Source organism: Halichoerus grypus, chromosome 9, assembly GCF_964656455.1.
Source record: "Halichoerus grypus chromosome 9, mHalGry1.hap1.1, whole genome shotgun sequence".
NCBI classification, from domain to species: Eukaryota; Metazoa; Chordata; class Mammalia; order Carnivora; family Phocidae; genus Halichoerus; species Halichoerus grypus.
Window position 1 is genome coordinate 117,358,351 of NC_135720.1, and position 22,459 is coordinate 117,380,809.

At 54.8% G+C, this 22,459-nt stretch overlaps 3 protein-coding genes across 8 annotated transcripts; 1 reads left to right on the forward strand and 2 right to left on the reverse strand.

Annotated features, from left to right (window-relative positions):
• The first annotated feature begins 469 nt into the window (after positions 1 to 469).
• SFTA2 (surfactant associated 2) lies at positions 470 to 1,099 on the forward strand. Its single transcript, XM_036120441.2, has 3 exons — positions 470 to 530; positions 775 to 863; positions 1,013 to 1,099. The coding sequence occupies exons 1-3, from the start codon at positions 470 to 472 to the stop codon at positions 1,097 to 1,099; spliced, it is 237 nt and encodes a 78-aa protein (XP_035976334.1).
• Positions 1,100 to 4,217: 3,118 nt separating this feature from the next.
• VARS2 (valyl-tRNA synthetase 2, mitochondrial) lies at positions 4,218 to 15,572 on the reverse strand. 6 transcript variants are annotated; one of them, XM_036120436.2, is made up of 30 exons: positions 15,427 to 15,572; positions 14,802 to 15,028; positions 14,579 to 14,660; positions 14,361 to 14,461; positions 13,944 to 14,065; positions 13,757 to 13,823; positions 13,560 to 13,657; positions 12,754 to 12,835; positions 12,455 to 12,574; positions 11,940 to 12,051; positions 11,150 to 11,238; positions 10,579 to 10,669; positions 10,218 to 10,345; positions 9,989 to 10,092; positions 9,672 to 9,753; positions 9,276 to 9,352; positions 9,118 to 9,193; positions 8,717 to 8,822; positions 8,445 to 8,515; positions 8,171 to 8,296; positions 7,845 to 7,949; positions 7,628 to 7,696; positions 7,426 to 7,504; positions 7,182 to 7,309; positions 6,903 to 7,055; positions 6,082 to 6,288; positions 5,312 to 5,423; positions 4,978 to 5,153; positions 4,661 to 4,789; positions 4,218 to 4,569 (listed from the first exon to the last, which is right to left on the reverse strand). In XM_036120436.2, the coding sequence occupies exons 2-30, from the start codon at positions 15,000 to 15,002 to the stop codon at positions 4,474 to 4,476; spliced, it is 3,189 nt and encodes a 1,062-aa protein (XP_035976329.2). In that variant the 5' UTR covers positions 15,003 to 15,028; positions 15,427 to 15,572; the 3' UTR covers positions 4,218 to 4,473. The 6 variants fall into 6 exon arrangements, 5 of the variants coding, with proteins under 5 accessions (XP_035976329.2, XP_077911717.1, XP_077911718.1 ...); XR_013441336.1 differs by lacking the exon at positions 4,978 to 5,153; XM_078055591.1 differs by lacking the exons at positions 9,118 to 9,193; positions 9,276 to 9,352.
• A 109-nt stretch (positions 15,573 to 15,681) lies between these two features.
• GTF2H4 (general transcription factor IIH subunit 4) lies at positions 15,682 to 21,461 on the reverse strand. Its single transcript, XM_036120440.2, has 14 exons — positions 21,224 to 21,461; positions 20,430 to 20,572; positions 20,064 to 20,168; positions 19,580 to 19,711; positions 19,204 to 19,300; positions 19,024 to 19,112; positions 18,716 to 18,827; positions 18,506 to 18,574; positions 18,223 to 18,306; positions 17,714 to 17,846; positions 17,380 to 17,510; positions 16,667 to 16,714; positions 16,436 to 16,514; positions 15,682 to 15,981 (listed from the first exon to the last, which is right to left on the reverse strand). The coding sequence occupies exons 2-14, from the start codon at positions 20,567 to 20,569 to the stop codon at positions 15,809 to 15,811; spliced, it is 1,392 nt and encodes a 463-aa protein (XP_035976333.1). The 5' UTR covers positions 20,570 to 20,572; positions 21,224 to 21,461; the 3' UTR covers positions 15,682 to 15,808.
• Between the last annotated feature and the right edge of the window lie 998 nt (positions 21,462 to 22,459).

The following is a 22,459-nucleotide window of genomic DNA, read 5'->3' on the forward strand; positions in this document are numbered from 1 at the left end:
TTGGTGTAATCTACCCCTCTCTTTTGGGCCCACATTCCTGAACCCTTTGGTGGTGTGAAAGATGGAAATTAATTGCAGTTAATAATTAATCCCTAAAGAGCAAGGAGAGGCCCGGGTTTGGGTGGGGCCCAGGCACCTATAGGAGGGACACCTCCTTAACTTCCCTCTCTGTAGGACTGGGCACCCTCCCCCTCAAGTCTCCAGATATGGGGGGGCGCACAGGATTGAGGAAAGGGAACCACCTTCTATTTTCCCCAACAGCCCAGTGAATGGCCCTCTCCTGGGTCCTCAAAGCCTTATTGGGAAAACTGGAAAATCCAGTTACCCAGCTTCCCTCTCCCATTTCCCTCCAAACGCCTGGGCTTAAGGATTGAGTGGAGTGCAGAAAGGCAGGCCTGGTAAGGAGAGCCAGCCAGAGCTTCAGACATCTCTTCTGTCCATCAGGGAAGCAAGAAGCAAGGTGGCCACAATGGGGGCCAGGATGCCCTTCTTCCTCTTCCTGACTCTCCTGGGCAGCTCACAGGGAACAGGTGAGGGCCGGAGGGCTTGATGCCTGGGTGCTCATGGCAGGGAGAGGCCAAAGAGGGGAGTGAGAGGGACAGAGCACCCAGTCCTGAGCTCTCAGCCTGGGGCTGAACCCCTGCATCGATAGGGTCTGGAAGGGCATTGTCAGGGAAGAGGAATGGGGGAGGGGAGCAGGGGATGGGGTACTCGTGTCTCTGAGGGAATATGGCCCTAATTACTGGGCCCTAAGCTCTGTTTTTGGATCTCTAGGGCCAGGAATGACTTTGCAGCTGAAGCTGAAGGACTCCTTTCTAACAAATTTCTCCTATGAGTCCAGCTTCCTGGAATTGCTCGAGAAGGTAGTTCTTTGGGAGGGGAAAGACAAGGCTGTGTGACCTCGAAGTGTGTTTCTGACTCGGTGTGGGCCTCTCTGCTGGGGCCTGGCCATCTCCAAGGGATGAGTGAGAACCATCTTACACCTTTCCCTCTAACCCTTTCTCTCCCCCAGCTCTGCCTCCTCCTTTACCTCCCGTCAGGGACCAACGTCACCCTCCATCATGCAGGATCCCCACGCCATGTCATCTGCAAAGTCTGAGAATGGTCAAACCCTGTGTCCCCCCCTTGGCCCAGGCATTTGGCCACCGAGGTACAAGAGGGATGCCCTAACCTTGCTGAGTAAATGTGCTGAATTCAGTGACTTGCCTTTGTGGGTTCATGAGCAAAGGGCCAGCAGGAAAAGAGAACTGGACACCAAAGTCTCTGACTCTCCCCCTTATTAAGCAGAGGGGTTCCGGGACAGACACCCTCTCCCTCAACACCAGTGTGAAAGGCCTAGAAAGAATCTGGGGAATTAACTGTTTGGGGACACACGCACCACACTCACATACGCATGTGCGTGAACATACACTTCAAGCTGAGATCTTCATAACACCCAGGAATAAAGCAAACAAGCCTGTACTGAATTCTTACTTTGTTCCAGGCTCGATGCTTTCCCATTTTGATGCCTGCAGCGATCTTGAATGTGGCATAATAGGTGTCATTATCCAATTTTACAGATGAAGACTGAGGCTTACCGAGGGTGAGTCACTCGGTAACAGAGACAGGTCCGACACCAGACAACTGCCTCGGCGTGAGCAGGATTTTCATTTCATCTCTCTTCGCTTCAGCTTGGGGCTGGGAGCTCAGGAGCCCAGAGAGGAGTGTGGACAGAACAGGCTCCACATAGGTCAGTTAGGGTAGGAGGTAGGCGTGGGGGGAGGCAGCCCCAGTGGGAGATGAGAGGTTCCACCTGTGAAGGGATGGCCAGCCCGGTGTGAGTGGTGGGGAGGAGCGGGGGAGCAGAGCTTGTACGGGCTGGCTATGAGGACATTCAGGCCCACAGGCCCACGCTTGAGTCCTACGTACATTTCTTATCTTCTTCACCTGCAACGTGGGGATGATTGCTAGTACCTGCCGCTTGGACCCCCGTGAGGATTACGTGGACCAGCTACCGAGGGCACATGCCAGATAAGTGGGAATGGGCAGTAGGGGTGGTTAAGGTGGAACCCCGGTCCCAACATGTAAGTCCTAGTCCCCTCAGGGGTCCAGGGTCCTCCTCCAGATATTCGTGAGGCAGGCACTCATCTCACTCCTCACCCAAGATTACCTTGACTTCTTACCACCTCTCTCAAAATGCAAGCAAGCAGCCCAAACTTGACCATTTGGGTGTATTAATGTGATCGTTTCCTATTCTCCACAGCCCTCACCCCTGCCTATCATACTTCCCACCTACACACCATGTGAAATTAGATGCTGACTCCTTTGGAGGGAGGTGAAGGCATGGCTCGGTAGAGACTATCCCTGAAGATGAGGGGAGAATAGAAAATGGCGGAGTGAAAAGAAAAACCTGTGAAACAAAACTCCTCTAGTTTTTTACAATTGTCCTGGGACCAGCAGGCTAGAAGAGAAGTAGCTGGGAGCTGCAAAGGGTCCCAGTGTTTCATGACTTGCTCCTAGCCTGCACCAGTGGGCCGGTGACACCCCTGGGTCAGGTGTGTAGGCCCTAACCAAGTTGGGGGACTGGATGTCTGGATTTCCAAAAGACTGGAGGAGCAAACCACTAACTGCTCCTCAACCTGATTCCTAGATCTCAGGGCCTGGGATCACCAGGCTGTGATTTCCCAATTCTTTTCCCAAAAAATCTCTCTTCCAAGACTGACCCGCACTGACCAGTATGGTAGTCACTAGCCACATGTGGCTACTGAACACTTGAAATGTGGCTAGTGTGACTGAGGAGCTGAATGTTTAGTTGTATTTAATTTTAATTAGTCAAGGGGTAACCATTTAGGACAGCAGAGCACTGGATGGTCTGCCTTGAGCCTTCCCGACGCCCTACCCCACAATGGAATTTACCCCCTATTCTTGCCCCAACACTGGCCCCCTTGCTACTCTTTGAGTACTCAAGGTATGCTCCTGTCTTAGTTTTGCTCTGGCTCTTCCCTCCCAGGCATCCACTTGGCTAATTCCTGCAGCTCCTGCAAGTCCCTGCTTACATCTCACTTTTACGAGTTCTACCCTGACCCCCTATTTAATACTACAATCTGCCCCCCTCCCATGTTAGCTTGTTCTACCCTTTTTTCCCCATAGCATTTATGACTCTCAGACACACTGCACAGTTTATTTACATGGGTTCTTTCTGACTCTTTACTAGAGTGAAAGTAGCACAAGGGCAAAGATCTTTGTTTCATTCACTGATGAATCTAAGGGTCCAGAATAGGGCCCAGCACACAGTAGTAAGTACTCAAGAAGTACTCGTTGAACGGGGGTCGGGAGCTGGGACAGATCTTAGACCCCGAGTTGGAAGGAGTGCATCAGAACGGCAGGAAATAAGATCCAGTGGGGTGTGGGCCTCCATTTCTGCAGAGCCCTGCCCTACCTCTGCCCAGCAGCAGAAACGTCCACCTTGCCTAAGCCACCATTCTATTTGAAGCTTGCTTATAGCGGCCAAAATGAACTGCACCTGTTTACTGGGTTGAATCCCAGTTGATACTTGGGACAAGTTGCTTTTATTCTCAGAGCACATTTCTTGATTTCCAAAATGGAGCAAACATCCACCATGAGGTTCTCAATGGCATCACGGAAGACCCAGACCCTGAGAGGCCCACCATAAACAGTAGCTACTCAGAGATGCTGGACAGACTATAACTTGGGCGTGTAAGAGGCAGGCCCCTGAATTCCATGGGGAGGACACGAGACGTTCAGGCTGGGTGGGTGGCTGTCTGCATCAGTGGGGACGTACACGTGTCAGAGGCTGGGCAACATGTCCCTGGCAACTGGTGTCAGGGACACGGCATGGGAGCAGCACTCCAGCCCCAGTGCACTCTGGAGCCCCTCGGGCCCACAGGAAGTACCTGCTCCTCTCCAGCACCCCCAAGATAAGGCCAAGGAACAGGGGAGCTTCCATTTGGTGAGGGGGAAGGGCCCGCAGAAGCCAAGGCACTGGCAGTAATTCTAAGTAGGTGGAACCCAACTCACTGTACCCAGACCGTCCTAGGAAGCTCCTCTCTCTCCCAACGAGGCCGGTACCACCAGCATGCACACTCCACTGCAGCCCAGAGTCCAAGGCCAAGAGGCAGCCGCCCTCCTTTCCTAGACCAAAGTCTCAGGGAACCTCTGAGAGGCAAGAAAGTCCACCACTAGGGGAAAGAGGGATAAAAGGACCACAGGCAGTAATGTTTGGGATTTTAAAGGTTTATCTCATTCCTAAACTTCCAAGTGGGACTGCATAGGAGGGAGGCTGGGCAGGAACGTAAGCATCTTGAGGACGCCCAGTGACACCGACCAAGCCAGTCTGTTTCCTCATTTATGAAATGAGGGAGGTGAGCCACATGGTCTCAGAGGCCCCACCATGCCCCGACAGCTGCCAGATCTGTCTGTCCTCGAAGGCAGGTCTGGGGGAGGAAAAAACCGCCAGGGATAGTGAGCTGGTGCTCAGAGCTCCCCGGGGCTGGGACATGCATCCATCAGCTGCCGGAGGTGAGAGGCCGCCTTGTTCAGCTTCGACAATTCCAACTGGAGGGAAGAAAGCTAGACGAGAAGAGAAGGAGGTGAGGATCCCGATAGAAGGCCCATGCCCTCCAGCCCACGTTCCTGCAGGGAGCCAGGCCTCCAGCCTCACCCTCTGCTGCCTCTTAGTCTCTGCCTCTCCCTCTGATGGGGTCCAGGCCATGAGGCCATCAAGCTGCTTTTGCAACTTGTGTCTTCGAGCAGCCAGCAGAGACAGATGGGTCTGGGGGTCCACCAGGCCCTGCGGGAAGAACAGTAAGGGCTCAGCCTTCTCTGCACCCCGTGCAGCTCTGCTTCATGGGCAGCCTGTCCAATGCCTCTCTCTGCCCCATTCTCAGGGGCCCGCCTCACTTTTACAGAACCCGCACCTTGCCCTCCTCCCAACATCCTTTCGATCCCTCCCTTCCCCCTCCAATCTCCTCTGGGCACCTGCAGCTCCATGTACATCTGAGTGGTGTCACTGAGTGGGGCCTGGGCCCAGCCAGAGGGCGCCGCCACACCTGGGGGTAAGAGGCCCACGGCCCCACAGTGGCCCAGGGTGCCCAGGGGCTCCAGGAAGGCCTCGAAGAGGCCCTGCTCTCCAGGCTCTGAGCTCTGCAGCAGCACTGAGGCGGAAAGGGAAACTGTCAGGGTCAGAGCATGAGATCCTGCTTCCCCTCCCACCCTGCACCTCCTAACTCTGGACTCTGCCCTCTGGGCTCACCCCGCTCCTCCAGCAGCCCCTCCTTCCTGCAGGGACTCAGGAACCCAGGGCCCATCTCACCTCGGGGCCGGGCCCTGGTGAGCTGGTATGTGGCTCGGAGAGCCCTCAGCGCCTGCACAGCCTCCTGGACCCGGGAGAAGCGCTGCTCCAGCTCGGGCTGGTGCCAGTGCCCCTGGAGAGGAAGACCCAGAGCTGACAGGCAGGCTCCCGGGGCTCGGCATCAGCTCTCCTGGCTCCGTCCCACACCCGCCACCCCAACCTGCTTAGGGCGACAGAATCCGGCCTCTGCACCACACACAAAATTCACCACCTCAAGCAAAACCTGGGGCACCATCTAAGCAGGTCTCAGTCGATGTCTGTGATTGATGTCTGTTAACTGCTCTGATCAAAGATGGCGAGCAACCAAAAGTACTCACAAGACCAAGTAAGCAGAAAAAAATTTAAATAGTTAAACTGTAAAATGATTTTGGGGGTGAGTTTATAGCATTTATCCTTCTGAAATTATTAAAGCTTAAAACTGCAGGTATTTGGGGGCCCTCCTATACCTAACAGCTAATCCTCACCACAGCCATGACACAAACTATTACTACCCCTGGTTAAAGATGGGGAACTGAGGCACGGTCACATAGCAGTGCAGTCCTGCTCTTGCCCACTGGGCTAAGACTGCCCCCAACACAGCCCTGCAAGAACAACTCATCCTCCTAAAGACCCTACACTGAAGTACAAACCAAGACTCTCCGTGACCCCACAGCACCAAACCCCTGGAGAAGACTGCTCCCCAGCCCCTCACCAGTGCTCCCACCCCCAGACACGGGGGGCACGTGACTCACCAGGCTGTGGGCAGTGGGGTAGGGGGCAACGGAGATGCTGGGGGCAGAACTGCCGCCAGGCCTGCGCGGCAGCCTCTGCCACAGCTCCTCAGCCAGGAAGGGCATCAGTGGGGCGAGGAGGCGGAGCCCGGCGTCGGCACAGGAGAACAGGACCTGAGGGGGGCCCGGGAGATGGGGCGAGCGCGAGAGCACTGGCTTCACAGCCTCCTAGGGAAGAAGCCATGGGGTCAGGGGACAGGCTGGGCCACGCCCATGTCCCTTTCCCACACACGCACTGCCCTGCCCGTGGGAAAGGCTGTGGGTAAACGAGGCAGGAGCACACAGCATCCTGGGCACCACTGGCCGTCCCAGAACACACTCTGGAGCACACGGAAAGTGGAAAACTACGGCAGGGGTTCTCAGGGGTGGGGAGGGGGGTAAAACCGTCCGTGTGGTTTGCACAGTTTAGAAAGCGAAGCACTAAGTTTTTTTGCCTATCGCACAGCGACAGAGGGCGCCTGGGTGGCTCAGTCGTTAAGCGTCTGCCTTCGGCTCGGGTCATGATCCTGGGGTCCTGGGATCGAGCCCCACGTCGGGCTCCCTGCTCCACAGAGAGTCAGCTTGTCCTTCTCCCTCTGCCCCTCCCCTTGCTCATGCTCTCTCGCTCGCTCGCTCAAATAAATAAATCTTTTAAAAAAATAATGATTCTGTAAATGATATTTAACATTTTAAAAAAAGAGAGACCGAGTTCTCTGCCAGGGCGTCGGATCTCCAGGGGAGCAGGGAGCAGGAAGCAGGTATGCGGGGGCACAAGGAAACGCCACGGCCCCGGTCTGACCCACCAAGTAGACATCGCAGAGGCTGTGCAGCCAGAAGTGGCGCAGGGCGTGCGTGATGAGTGAGAGCTCTTGAGCCAGGAAGCCTCGCTCACACTCCCGGGCAGTATGGGCAAGGCGGCTCAGGATCCAGGCGTCCATCGGGGACGAGGGGGACAGCTGCGGGAAGAAGGGGGCTTCAGGAGGGGATGACTGACTCCCCGTCTCCTTTCCCTCCAAATGCCATCTTCAACCCTCAGAGACCTGATGATTCTGCCCCTCAAGCCTCTCTTCTTATTCTCTTACCTCCTCTGCAGGCTGGGGCACGAATTTCTCCCCTAAGGCATTGAGGATAAAGCGCAGGGCATTCCAGATTTTGTTGCAGAAATGCCGGGAACTCAGGACCTCAGAGACAGACAGGTGCAAATCGCCCCCTGGGAGGGAGAGGGAGGGGGGAGTGTGCACGTGGGTGGCAGCAGCACGGGGAGTCCTTGACCCTGGCCCACCCCCGTCTGCGGGGGTGCCCAGCCCCTCCCTTGCCCAGACTTACCCAAGGCCCCGTGGGAGCACAGGGCAAACCGCAGGGCATCTGTCCCACACTCAGGGATCCCATGAGGGAAGTCCTTTCTCTGCAACCAGAGGGAGAAGAGGGTGGCAGATGCCTGTGCGGCTGCAGGGCCAGAAGTCTGGGCTGCGCAGGACACCGGCGGCCGCGAGCCTGAGGCTGAGAGGGGCAGACGCTGGTGACTCACCTGCGCCGCGGCCGCGATCGCCAGCTCCGTGGCGTCCAAGTTCCCACCCCTCAGCTTCGCCTGCAGCACCTGGGATGGGTAAGTGCTTCAGTGGCCCTGGCCTGGGACCCTGCCCCGACAAGGGTCCCAGCCACACTCCCTCCCAGCCAGCTCCTGTCCTCAGGCTCCCTTCTTCTCTCCCGCAAATGCCGTCCTTCGCCAGACTCTTCATCCTGACCTGCAGCTCCACCCCACTGATGATGTCTCGTGGGTCCAACACATTCCCCAGGGACTTGCTCATCTTCCGGCCCTGCCTGTCCCGAACCATGGAATGAAGAAGCACCTGGGGGCACGGAGGGAGTCAGCGGAGGGGCCAGGGGAGCCTTTCCCTGGAGGTACCCAGGGCATCTCTGGCCCCCGTGCATCAGGGGTTAGGATAGGAAGTGAATCAGGCAAAAGGAACTGAGACCACAAACAACAGCATGTTAGGGATTAGAAGAGAGGACAAGATTTAGGGAAAACTGGGGAGTCAAAGAGAGGGGCTGGGCACTGAAGGGCCATTACCTTGCTGAAGGGGAGCTGCCCTGTGAGCTGGGTCCCCAACATGACCATGCGGCCCACCCAGAACAATAGAAGGTCACTGCCCGTTTCCAAAAGTGACAGGGGGTAGAAACGAGCAAGGTCTGGGGTCTAGGAGGAAAAAGAGAAGCAATGAGAAGCCAAGCCCTGTGCCTGCAGCTCTCCTCGAGGCTCTCGTGGCGGGGGGCGGGGGGGGGGATGTCAGGTGTCTACTTCATCATATCCCCACCTTCAGTCTCTTCCTCTCAACCCCCCTCACCTCTTGGGGCCAGCCCAAGGCAGCAAAGGGGAAAAGAGCTGAAGAGAACCATGTGTCCAGGACATCAGGATCTGAGAAACAGAACAGGGAATGGGGACAGATGGAACCCCACGGCTGTGCATCTTTCCAGCCCAACACCCCCCTCCCCCCGAGACCACTGTCAGGCCCTCCGCCCCATTCTCAACTTTCCTGACCCCACCTCTTCCACCTCAGGATCTGTTCCCCCAACGGCCCAGCCGCCCTCCCCTGCCCTCCACAACCCGGACACTCACCCCTCTGCAGGGTCAGCTCTGCTCCTGGTTTCCCTGTCAGTTCTGCAGCTATTTTTCTGGCCTCAGCCTCTGTCCGCCCGACCACCCAACAGTCCTCCTCATCACCCTACAGAAAAAGTAAGGGCTGGAGGAGAGTGAGGAAGAGTCACACCCGCCAGGTGTGAAACATCACTGCATCTCACGTCCTCACACGTGACCTGGGAACGGCCAGCTCCCTCTGGCAATGAGAGGAAGAAGGGCCAGCTCAGGAGCTCTGACCCCATGGTGGGTTACATGACTAAGGCATGAAGCCCAGGAAAGGCAGGGAGCTGGGACCGGCACTGGACATCCTCTGACTCCTGCGCTATGGCCGTTTGTCTTTCCACCACGTCCAGCCCTCCCGTCCTCCTCCTCCTACCAACCTTCGTGTGCTCCTCTACCACCAGGTAGGCGGGAATCCGATGGCCCCACCACAGCTGCCGGGAGACACACCAGTCCCTGCAGAGAGGACGTCGGGGATTTCTCAGCACAAGCAGTGCCTCAGCCCGCCCCACCTCCCCAGAGCTCCCCTCACCCTTACCCGATGTGGGAAAACCAGTGCTGCCAGTTCTTCTGGTGGAAGGATGGACTGAGCTCCAGAGCCCCTGACTCCACAGCCTGGAGCAAAAGGCCCTTAGGTGGTGCTTCCCTTCCTGCACCCATACCTGCACCCTCCCGAGACGGGACAAGCGGCCTGAGGTGGTGCCGTTACGCAGAAAGGACCTCCCAAGGCTCCCGAGGAGATTCTGGGTTTGAGAGGGAGATGAGCCAGCCCTGTCTAGGCCACCCTGCCTCCATCCCCACAGCTCTCCTCTCAAATGCCGGGGCCAGAGGTCCGTGGGGCAGGAGGGTCTCAGCCTCCCCGTTTCTTCGTTCCAAGCTGCAGGGGAGTTCTCGCTGCCCAAGGCGCTGGCCCTTCCTCGCCCTGCAGCCTCACCTGGGCAGCTCGGGCCCCCAGCTCCTGACAGCGGACAAACCACTGGCTCTTCAGCAGGTATTCAACCACGTCCCCAGAACGGCTGAGAAAGAGACGGGGTGAGTATGCTGCTCCTTGGGTTCTGTGCTTTTCCCCACAGGGGATATGGGACCCTACTACACGCCAGGCCCTCGGAACAGAGAACACAGCAAAAAACAAAACTGACACAGAGCTTCCATTCCCTTGCAAGGGGTACAGAGCCTACCCTCTTGTACTCTTGAGCTTTGTCCACGCCCTTCCCGGGGAAGTCCTACGTAAAAGGGTTAAAATGGGGTTACCTGCAAATAGGAAGCACCATGGGGTGGTTCTGGAGGCCCCGGAACAGGCCCCGCTCTGTCAGCACAGACATAATCTTTTCTCGGGCCACAAATCGGTGAAGACCCTGGGGAGAAAATAGCAACAGTAAAGGGTAAAGGTCGCTAAAAAACAAGAAAGCGAGAGAGGGGAGGAGGTGAGGAAAGGCAGAGGGTGCCCCCAAAGGATAGGGTGACACTGAGGCCAGTACACCTGTAGCCAGTCCCCACACAGGGAGGTCATGGTCCCATCCTCTGCGATGACACTCAGGGGGCTCAAGCCGTGCCGCGCCCCCAGCTCAGCATCTGCAGGGCTATGCGCTGGAGTCACCTTCACTGCCCCTGGGAGAGCAGACCCACCGTGAGCACGGACCCTCAACCTTTGCCAGTGGTTTTGTCATCGCCCACGCCCCCACCCCTCCCCTCTCTTCTTGGTCTATGCCCCCTTTTCGTCTCGCTATCCGCTGAGACTACCCTTGAAGAGGCTATCCCTCCCCTCCTTTCTTCCTCTTCCTGGTGCTTCCCCACTCCTCCAGAATCCCCGGCCTGCTCTCCTTCCCGTGACCTCCACCCACCTGTGCCCACGTGTGGCTGAACAGCACAGTCTGTGATGAGGGGGAGAAGCTGCCCGGTCAAGGGGTGACGAAGCTGTCGCCCATGCAGATGCTGAAAGGAAAGGTGCGAGATCGAGGACAGGCACACGTGTAGAGTGTGAGAACCCCGGGAAAAAGAGGCTCAACACCAGAAGGTAAAGAGCCGGAGCAGTGGCCAGTAACTTTTTCTTAGGGGCCGGAGTGTGGTTTAGCCTTTGCAGGCCAAGAAGCGAATTCAGCCTCTGCACAATGACTCTGCTCTGACGCTGCGGCAGTTACGTAATGACACCCAGGTGCGGATTATACCTAAACGTGCAAGTGTGGATCATACGAAAACAGGCAATGGGATGGGTTTGGCCCACGGGCCATAATTTGTCAACCACTGAGCTAGAGAAAAGGTAGAACATCAAGAAAAGAAAGGCATATAGTCAGAGACACTGGAGAGCAGAGATGAGAGAAGTCTGAGGAAGAGGAAATCGAAGGAAAGAAGGCGCTCCCATCAAAAAGGGTAGGAAGAGAAAACTCCGGGGGCAGAGGGCGCGCTGTGTATTACCGCGTGTCGGGAGTCGTCAGGATGAACAGCCACAGCCACGTCTCCAGGTAATGTCTCTGGCCTTGTGGTTCCCACCACAACCTCTGCGTCTGAAGACAGAAGTCAAGCACTCGACGCTGGTCATCTACCTGGCCCCTCACTCCCGTAACTGAAGCCAGGAGAACCAAAGAAGGGAGGAGGCGAGAAGCCATCAAGGTTGAGCAGGCCCCCAGGAGCAACTAGAGAATATTAGGAGCCTGGGGTTTCCATGTAAGCTGATGACCAGAAGCCTGGGAGGCTGTCTGGTGCTAAGGAATTTCTCAAAAACTTGCATGGGAGAAACAGATAGATCGTTAACAAAAGGAACTAGAATCCTTACTTGGTGCCCAGAGAACATTGAGAGTTCTCGGGGCCCTAATCACAAATGCTGTGCACTCTCTGGGGCAAGCACCAGCCCCTCCTTGACAAACTTCCTCTGTGTATTCCGGCTAATCTTTCTTCGCTTTCTCTGAACTCTTCCAGACACTTACTGTTCAAACCATACTTCAGAATTAATCTTTTGTCTCTTTCAGGGTAGCAGCCTCCTGCAGAATGATGCTAAGCTCCTGAAGGGCAGCTACCATGTGCACTTTTCTCACGTGACACAGAATACCCAGAATAAATGCCCCCGAGAACACAAACACTACCAAGGTTCCTATGTGCCTCCCACCAGGCCATGTGGGAAACGGGTTGGTGGGTTCCCTCCCATCAACCCAACACATGCTCAAGAAAGCAGAGATAAGCAGGCAACCTTTCCGAGGATTACCCTCACCAGGCTCTCCATCCACAGGGAAGGCCACAGAAACAAGGAGGCCAAAAGACACAGGGGTGGGGCAGCCAGGCAGTCGAAGCTCCGTGCGGCCAGGCAGGGGCCGGCTCTCCACCTGGAGGAATCCAAGCAGCAGGGTTGGAGAGCAGCCCTTCTGCAGGCTTCCCACCTCCACTCACCCACCTGCCTTGGGCTCCCTGCAGCCCATCTAAAGACACTCAGAATTCAGGAGCCACCCCCCCCCAATTCAGTCACAGTTAGAGAAATATTCACCGAGCACTTACACTGTGTACCGGTATCGTGAACACCTTCCATGAATTCTCATTTGATTCTCACAACACCCCCTTGACACAGGCATTTCCATCACCCCCAATTTACAGACTGGGAAAACTGAGGCTTACAGAGGCACACGGCTGGTAGGCGGCAGGACCCAGTGACTCCTGGCAGTCTGGCTGCAGAGTCTGAGCTTTCGCCCACCTAGGAGTTCTCAAAGGCCCGCTCCTCCTCCTCTGCCTCACCTCAATATCCGAGATGGCTGATCTTAAAGCGCAGGACCAGTTGACAAGCTGCTGGCTCCGGTACAACAACCCCGCCTCGTAGAGTCGCACAAAAGCTTCGGTCACAGCCACCGAGGAGCCCTAGGGAATGACCTCAGCGTCCACATCTAACAGCCCCTTCTCAGCCCATCACCACACTCAGGGACCCAGGCATTCTCCCCACCCCCCGTTACCCCCAACACACACAACATCCTGCCTGCCCACACCTGTCTCTAGACACTGCCTCGACACCCACAGGGAGCAAGGCATGGAGCACTCACAGCATCCATAGTGAAGCACTCTCGGTCCCAGTCTAGGGAGGCCCCCAGAGCTTGGAGCTGCTCACTGATCTCTCCACCTTTCCTGTGCCCAGAGAGACTTCTGTCAGCAAGCTTGTCCTGAGCACCAACTATGTACCAGGCCCAGTGATACTACCAGCAATGCCAAGTATTGGAGTGTGGCATTGATCTAGCCTCGAGAAGCCCAGGGAGACAGACACACAAACTCAGTAGGGACCTTCTATGGCATTAAAATAAGTATAAAGTTCTGGGCTGCCTGGCTGGCTCAGGCGGTGGAGCACGCACTGTGGCTGGAGGTCGTGAGCTCAAGCCCCACATTGGGTGTAGAGTTTACTTAAAGAAACAAACAAAAAAACAATGTTCTATGGTAACAGAGGAGGCGGCAGCTAATTTGGGAAAAACCAAAAGAAGCTTTACAGAGAAAATGGCACATGGTAACAGACCTGTAAGAATGAGGGTAATTTCAAGCAAATGGAAGGTAGGAATAAGTAAGTAGAAGAGATAGTGAAATCTAGGTCAGGAAACATGGGATAAGTGAAGAAAAAATATACATACATGCCCATACCCACAAATGTGTGCATTTTAAAGTACATATATAATACACACGCACACACACACATACCACACACAGAGCTTGGAGACCCCGCTGAAAGCTAAAGGAATCCAGAGATCCCCTCGCTGAGGGAAGTTAGGGCTGGATGGGAAGAGCCCGTCAAGTTAGGGAGATCGGCCGGAAGCAGGGCGAAGCCTGCCACCTCGGCCCCTCCACCTCCACCCATCATACTCACTCCTCCTTCCACTTCCACACCTCCCTAAGGAATTCCTCCCGGCTCAGCTCATGTCTCCTCACTCCTCGCTCCTTCCACAGTTGCTTCTCCACCACAGCCTACAGTAAGATTAGGAGGCAAGTGAACAGAGAATCAGGTCACTTTGGCAGAACAACTCTCCTTCACCCAAGAAAAGGGCAAAGTGGCAAAATGCATACCTGTGTAGCAATTCCTGCGTGATCGGAGCCAGGGACCCACAGCACCTGATCCCCACACATCCGGTGCCTGCAAAACAAACACCCTCACACAAACCCCTGAGCTTACTGTGTTTACTCTCACTCCTTCCAGCCTATCACACTCTCTCCCTCCCCTCCAAGAAGGCAAGCATCCCCATTCCTCTCTCACCAGCGCACCAGGGCATCCTGTATGGCCACCGTCAGTGCATGCCCGATATGCAGGGAGCCGGTGACATTGGGAGGTGGGATACACATGGAAAAGGTCTCCCCGGTTGCCTGGGGCAGCTTAGTCTAGAAAGTTGAAAAGTCAAAGGGCAAAAGATGATTGGATGTTACCTGGGGGAATTGCACCCTCTGGTGTCTCCAAGGCGTAAAGAACTGCAGGAAAAATAGTCCGGCAAGTAACAGGAAAGGGAAAACCCTGCCAAGAAAACCCTGCGGACACCAGGGGCAGAAGACAAGCTCTCCCGTTTTATTGGGCAGGCCAGCTGTAAGCTCCAGACTCTGAGGCTCCTTTCTGCCCACCAAGCTCAAAGGCCATTCTGTTCTGGGGACCATTTAGTACCACTCCGTTCCAGGTACTAACCTGATACTCTGGTTTGAAGAAGCCCTCTCGCACCCACCAAGAGTACCAGGCAGCCTCAACATACCGAGGGCTGTATGCAGGAGGCAGGAGCCCGGAGACATCTGCAGCAGCAGAGGAGAGCTCCACTAAGTCCTGAACTTTGTTCCCAGGCTGCGTTTTTAGCAGCCCAAATGGGCAACAAAAATGTGAGTGAAAAGGCCTTCAAGTTCCCCAATTACCTTTCTTTTCACCAGGTTCCGTGGGGATTTCATACACCACCACCTCCTTAGGAGTCCAGGCCTTACTGGATTCTGCAGCTGACTGGAGAGAATGACCAAAAAGCGGGGGTGGGGGGGTACAATTTCCAGGATACCCCGGGCATCTGGAATCCAACCAGTCTCTCCTCCAGCCCCCTCCAAAGCTTTCTCAAAAGAACCAAGGACAAGCTGTCTGACCCCTAACCTTGCTCTTTCGGGCTATCCCAGCCTCCAGCGCCGCCTGCTTCTCTCGCTGGCGCTTCTGTTTGGCTTCATGGTTCCTCCGGGAGATGGAGGATCCATGGGGCTTTGAGTGGGTAGAGAGGGGATGGAGCCTGGGGAGGCCCTGTGAGGGCCTCAGCCCCCAGAATGGTGATCGAAAAGAGGCCAAAGGCAAATGAGGCATCAGGAGTGCTTGGAAAGGGCCAAGATCTGTTCCAGATAAAGCACAGTAGGAGCTGTGGGTGGGTGGGTCACACCCTCTTCCTTATTCCCTGCCTTCTACTAGGACTGGTCTGTTTTCTGTCTACTCCCTCCCACACGACGCTTTCTAGTGAGGACTAGAGTGCATGGTGTCGGGAGTCGCCCTCAAACTGTGCAGCCGCGTCGGGGGATGACCGCTGACACCCAGGCGGGGAAAGGACTCAGGGATTCTGGGAGAAGGTCGACATCAGGGCGCCCGAGAGCCAGCAAGGAGTCCTGCCCAAACACCGCCCGCGCTGCCCCCCGGCCCTGCTCGGCCCGGCCTTCCCGCCCGTCGCACCGCGTGGGTCCCGGCAGCGCGGCACCTCCCCCCCCCCCCCGCGGAGGCCGCTCCGGCGCGCGCTCACCCGGCCAGCCCGCCGCTATCCCAGGGCGCCCCGCGGCCGCGGCAACAGCAAACGGGGAGAGAACCAGCGAATCCAGCCCCGGAACGTGACCCGCGAGCCGCGCGGGGCAGGGAGGCGGGGTCCCGCTCGGCGCATGCGCGGTAGCCGGCTCGGCCCCATTCGCCGCCCTCCGGCCCAATGGCTGCCGGCGCCGCGACAAGCGGGTCCTTCGAGGAGAGAGGAAGCCTCGCGGGGAGGCGCCCGGGGCCGCGTGGCTCATTTCCACAACTTTATTAAACAATTAAGAGTCCGACGTGTAAATAAAAAACACCTGAGTTCTGAGGCCGCGCCCGCCTCCACGCGGCCACCCTGCCCCACCCCGCCCGGGTCCGAGCCCGCACTCTCAGGAGCTGTGCTTCTGCCGCTTCCAGAAGCGCTTGACGTCGCTGTGCCCGGCCGGGGTCACTACCATCAGCCGCTTGGCCGAGTTCTCGAACACCAGCACGCCCAGCTCCCGAGCGTGGGCCAGCAGCAGCTCAAAGTCCACTTGCGACAGGAACTGGTTATACAGGACACCTGGAGTCCGCAGGGCAGGGGCAGCCGGGAGACAAGGCAAAAACGTGAGGCCCCTGGGCGGCAGCCTCAGGGCAGTGGTCTGGGCTTGCCAGCCACCACTGTTTTTAAAAACGAGTTCTTGGTGCTTGTCTGTTCCAGTAACAGTAGTGTGATCCAGCCACGTTCAGTAAGGCAATAGAACACGTAAGAAAACCCACTAATGCTCACCAAACCAGAGAAATTACTGTCAGTTATCGCTCCCAATTTCCCACTTCTAGCTAAATCCACACTGCACTGATTTGAGACAATTTACTACTACACACTCACCCCCAAAATAGTGTCTTGCCAGCTTTTCTCTCCCAACCCATGCAATAAACAAAAAAATAAAATGCATGAATAGCTTTCTCAGTTCATGAAGACTAAATTGTCCTTCCCCTGGCCCGTGACCAAGAACCAGCGACTAGAAGCCACTCACCCTCAGTGAACCGGAGTCTGTCCCTTTCTAGCTCCCACAACCGAATCTGGTCTGTGATGGTGGGCGGCAGCACAGGCGTCTGTAGGGGCAAGCAATGGCTGTGAAGATGCAGGAATACTGCCCCAGACAGCCCCAGCCGTCTACTCATTCCCCAGATCGGGCTGTCCCTTTCTCTTTTCCATCACTTCATCGTCAGGTGCCAGGGGCTGTCAGCCTCCAGCAGCTTGGTACCTGTTTGAGCATCACTGGGTGGGCCCTTGTCCTTAGGAAATGGATGATCTAGGAAAACAGACAAGAATGGGATCAGGGGCTCAGGTAAGAGGGCAGGAAAGGTACCTAAGCTGTTACCTAATGTCACTGGAATATCAGCTTACTGTTAAAAATCCATAGCCACGTGCCTGTCATTAACCCATTCCTGTTCAGCTGTCATCCCAAGTTGCTGTTCCCACTGGTCATGTCTGCTATTTCTTCTCTAGCACATTTGCCCTTTCTATAGTCTTGTTTTGTTTTTCTTTTTTAAAATAGCAGTAACACTTACTGCATGACAGGCTCTGAGCCAAAGGCTTTACTGCTATTCTCTCATTGAATCCTCCCCAAGCCCCATGAGGGGAGAAATGTTATTATTTCCATTTTTCAGATGAGGAAAGCGAGGCTCAGAGAAGTCAAGCAACCAGGCAGCTAGGAAGGGGTTAGTGGTGGAGACACAGCTAGGAAGGGGTTGGTGGTGGAGACACAAATCTATACCTCCCCACCCCCCTATATTTATTCCCCACGCGTAGAGCCTTGACTTCCCTTCATGTGCATGGTCTACACTCAAACACAAACAACTCACCACCATCCACTGAAACAAAGCCACTATTAGCCTTCTGTAAGATGAGCACCCTGTACCCCCTAGCCCAAGTGCAGCCTATCTTCCCGCCCCCACCTTCCCCAAGTGGGGATACCTGCTGGGCTGTGATACCACTGGCGATGGCCTGCTGCACGCTCTCCCGGGTCACCTGCGCCACCACCATGTTGGGGAATCGATAGAGCATCTCTGAGAACAGGGCAATGAGGGCGATCTGCAGCTCCGACTCTGGCCCAGGGACAGGAAGAGAAGATGAGAAGGCTATCCCCACACCCAGACTCCCTCAAGACCTTCAAGTGTGACGAGGAATGTCCGAGAACTCTGTAAACTGCCAGGTAAACATGAACATAAACTGGCACTCCCTCCTGGTTCCTTCCCTCTCCCCACTCCCCTCCCCGCTCTGCTGTTTGGGGCCCTCTGTCTGGCCTCACCAGTGTAGGCGTACAGTCGGTAATTTGTTTCCACGACGATGAAGCCTGGCTGATGGCTGGTACCCCCAGCTCCAGAAACTCCTGATGAGAGATTGATGGCCAGGCGTGTGGGGTAGTAACGCCGAGATTTCCTCTGGAAAATACAGAAGGGAAAGGCAGAGGGCTGGCTCTCTCTCAGCTGTCACTAACCATCTTCCTGCCTGAGACATCAGACCCCTCCGAGGGCAAGAGCCCCAACTCCCAACTTATCAACTCCAAGGGACCCAAGTACTCGGTCCTGGCGACTCCCCTCTGCTACTGCCTCCCGAGACCCCAACTCTTTTTTGAGTATAGTTGACACATAATGTAACATTAGTTTCAGGTGCACAACATAGTGATTGAACAACTCTACACTTATGCTATACTCACTACAAATGAAGGTACCATCTGAGACCCCACTCCTTTTTAAGGGCCAAGGTAAGAGACCACCCTGCCTCTTTCCTAGAAGCCATGTATCTGGGTGTGCATACCTTCCTCTGGAAAACAAGCCCAAACTCACGCAGATGTTGCAGGAAATTCAACAAAGAATCACTCATACCTTCCACAGAATAATCCTGGGAAAGAGAGGTGGCCAGTTGGGTCCAAAATATCCCATTCTCCCCCTCCCAACCTCATACACTCATTCCCTCTTTTCCCATCTATGCTTTGTTCATTCTTATCTTTCATGCTTTTGCCCATAACCTGATTTCCCCTTCCCATCTCTCTACCCACCAGCTTGCCCACCCAAGCCCCCAACTCCATCCCCCTGCTTACCTTGCCCAGAGTAGAGAAACTGAGCTGGAAGAGGAAGGAAAGAATCTCCACTAGGTCCATGCCCCGACTCTAGGGAGGAATGGGCAGAGACAAAGGGGCAGGGATAGAAGGGAGAAAATGAGGGGATAGAACATCAGGGGACAGTCTGCAAGGGTAATCTCTCAGGGGGTCCTGAGAAGATCAGAGCATGCCGGCAAGCAGCCTCCTCACCTGGGCTGTCTGCAGATACTGCAACATAAAGTACCACAGCTGGGCAGGGGTGTCCAGCAATAGGAACTGGAAGCCGGCCGAAGTAATGCAGGGTGGTTCTCCAGGTTCAGTGCTAGAGACATAGAGAGGGACAATGGTGGCGGTTTGCAGAGAGAGGCCACCATCCCCACTTGTCCTCTCATATTTTGTCTTGGTTTCTCTCTGGCTGTACTCCACTCAGCTCTCCTTTCTCAGTTAACTGCCTGCAATCCTAACCCACCCCAGACACTCAGTTTAGCAGGGATCTGATGTATCTCTGGTTTCCTCACCTCTTCATGAGCCCAGCCTGGCTGAGGAGTTGAGCCAAATCCTGGCTGACGGCTGCACTGGGGGAGCCCACCATGAAGTGCAGTACCACCTGAGGAACAGAAGTGGATAGAGAGAACGATGTCTCTAAGGGCCATGAGACGTAGGAGCACAAGCAGAGACACAGAGTCCCAAGTCCTCACCTCCCATCGCTCCTCGGCGTACTTGTCAAGTGAGGGAACATCCCGGGCGTGCTTGTCTGGACCCAGTTGACTTGTGTCATCAGACCAGGCCTTGCCCCTACGCCAGGATGGGCCAAGAGTAAGGAACCCTGCCTGCGTTCCCTGCCTGCTTCTCTGTCCTCTTTCCCCCTTCATCTCCATGGGCTATGAGCGCGAGACATTTCTTTCCTACATCATGCAGCTACATCTCGTCCAACTTATTCCTAAAGGAGCTCCCAAAGGTGGAGACCACAAGGTTCCAGAGGGGCCCCTCAGGGGCTCTCCCCTCCACCCCCCGCCCCCAGCAGTTTAAATACTAGTTCCCCTGGCCTAGCTTAGGAAGATGGAAGTGACATACCCACCCAGAAGGGCAATGCGGAGGTTCTGGCGGAAGATGGGGTTGAGGATGAGGCCCTGGAGACCACCAGGGAGCAGCTGGGTGTGCCAGATACGGAGGCCACTCAGCAGCCCTGTACTTTCCTCTTGAGCTCTGAAACAGAAGCAGGGAAGTAAGAGGGTGTCTGGAGAACAAGAAGAAGGGGGCCCATAAAAGCCTCCACTTCTGCCTTTTCCGAACTGGTTATCCCTTGGAACACCATTTCATACAGCAAAAAGAGTGTCTTCTTAAGGCAAATTTCTTTACAGCAATGCCTACCAGAATCTTGTTGTAGACATCACAATTTTCCAAGAGGGAAAATACACGCAGAGTTTCCCAAACTTATTTTTTACATACAAGCTTTGTGGTGTATCCATTAATATTTCCTAGAAGTATTCCAAGGCACACTTGGAATAGCTAGTTGTTGAGAAATCTGCATCTAGCTGAGCATGCAGCAGAGACTCACTTGCTGAACTCCTTTTTCACCCACAGGGCCACGGCGGCTTGTGGCAAAGGCTGCTCCAGAAAGAGCATCCGCATCACCCAGTTCTTAGCCAAAGATGGGAGCTCCCTGGAAGGGGGTACAGGTCAAATGTTAATATCAGAAACTGCCTTATCTGCATCTCTGCCCTCAACAAGCTCGCAAACATCTCATCCCACCCCCCACACCTTTACCAGTCTTGCTGTCCCCACTAGCTCCATCTGTTTTGGCCTGACACACTTCAGTCTTCAAGCCCCCGAGGGCTAAGCTTCAACTCATGATAACTTATTCCAGTCTGAAGGCCTCATTACATTTCCTCAACATGGTCCCTGCCATGAAGGGGGGCGTTACCTGAAGACAGCCAGACAGGTGGCAGGATGCCCATACAATCGGTCTAATACGCCAGGGCTCAGGCCGCCTAGGAATTCCTGCAGATTCCTGCATTGTAGGTGTACTCGGTTCAGTCCACCCCTTGAGGGGGTGCTCTCCATCACCTGAGAGATGCAAAGTTAGAAAGTCACCCCCACAGTCCATGCCAATGTCATCCCTCACCTCATTCCTATTCCAGATCCACTGGCCCCCACAACAACCCATCCTTTCTATGATTTCCTCTTCTGTTACTCATCTCCTCTCCTTTCTCCCAGACCTGACCAACCTCCTCTCCTCTCTTGCCTCCTCCCCCCACTTCTAGCCTCAACTCCAGTCATCTCTCAATTTCCAAATTAGAGAATTGTTCATTGTCCCATATTGGGAAAATCATTTTTTTATTTCAATGTCTCGTCTCGTCTTTACCTAAGCAGTGTCAAGGAAACTTGTTTAAGCCCAATCCCCTCTCCCTTCCCCTCTCCTGGTCAGATTAGCCCACGAGCTCCAAATTTGTCAGTCCTTCCCATCTGTTTGTTGGCCCCAAAGGTCCTGCCGGGCACAACAATGAACTACTTTTCTCCTCCTTGTCTCCCAAATCTGTCCACCTCTCCTCTTTGCCCCGCAAGACTTCACCCCATTCACCCTGATCGACATGCCGATCTCCTAACTTCTCTCCTACTTTCCTCCTACTCCTCGCTTCTCACGCAACTCTCATACCTCCCCCATCCCCTCTCTCTCGGCGCCCCCCTACCACTCCGTGTCGCTCCCCCTTCGTGCACCTTGAGTCTCAAGTCGTCGCTTAATCGTAGCTAAGGTCTCGCCTTGGCTCCCGGGAATTGGAGAATGGACGATGGAAAATGAGAGAAAAAGATGGGGAGAGGGACAAAGAACTAGACAGGAGTCCAGAGTGGAGGATTCAGAAGAGAAGAAAAGGAGGGGAAGGAGTGGAAAAGTAGGGAAAATAAGAATAGGCGCTGCACACACTCGCCCGCCGCGGGGCATTCTGGGAATTCGAGTCTTGTCTAGGCTCGCCCCGGAATAGGCTGAAGCGCGTCTGACTACAACTCCCAAAAGGCACCGCGAGGAAGCCGCTAGGAAGGAGGCCGGCCTTTAACTGAGAGAGCCGGAGACACCCGAGGCCGCGCCGCTTTGTTCCGCGTCGCTTTCAGCTCACGCAGCTGACGGCGAGTCTAACCGACCTGGGCGGGAGGCGGGACCCCGGGAGGAGAAGTGCCCCGAGGGCTTCCTGGCGGAGGCGCGGACATGGCTCCTAGGTGAGACGCTTAGTTTAGAGACACACAAACTGAGCTCCTTGAGCTTTTCACTCCTCGTAAAATGGGAGTAAAGCACTCTCTAGAGCGTTCTTGAGAGGTAGGAGTTAGCACTACTCATTGCGCCTTACTCGGCACGTAAGTACTCAGTCTTAATTGCCACGTCCACCGTGCTCCCACCACCCCGTTTTTTTCGAAGATCCTAATAAATACAATTTTTTTAAGAAACCAGTTGTTGGGTCTGATTTGATTTATGAGGCTACTGCAGGAAAAAGGAAGGGAACGTCTTAAGCCAAAGCCAGAGCTACAAATATCCCCAAATTCCTATAAAGTAAGTTTTATTATTCCCACTTTGCAGACTAGAAGACCAAAGCCTAGTGAGATTAAGAAATTTGCCCCCAATAGTTCATCTAGAAAATCCCGAAGCTGGGATTTGAAGTACACGTGAGGGACCGCGGACCAAAATGGCAAGAACTGTGTAAGACTCTGTTACGCTCACCCGTGCTTGTTTTGTTTTTCCGTTTCTTTAACAGTCGGTGCATAAAATCCTCAAGGATGACACAAAACTGACAAAGCTTATTTATGGCTAACCTTAAGTAAAATAAGAGACAAATTAGTCTGGAAGAAATATTTGACAAAATAGACAATACAAAGAGCTTTTACAAAGCAATAAGAAAAAGAACAGAATCGAAAGATTGTAGAAAGATGTAACAGGCAATAAACAGAAAAAAATATAAATTGTTT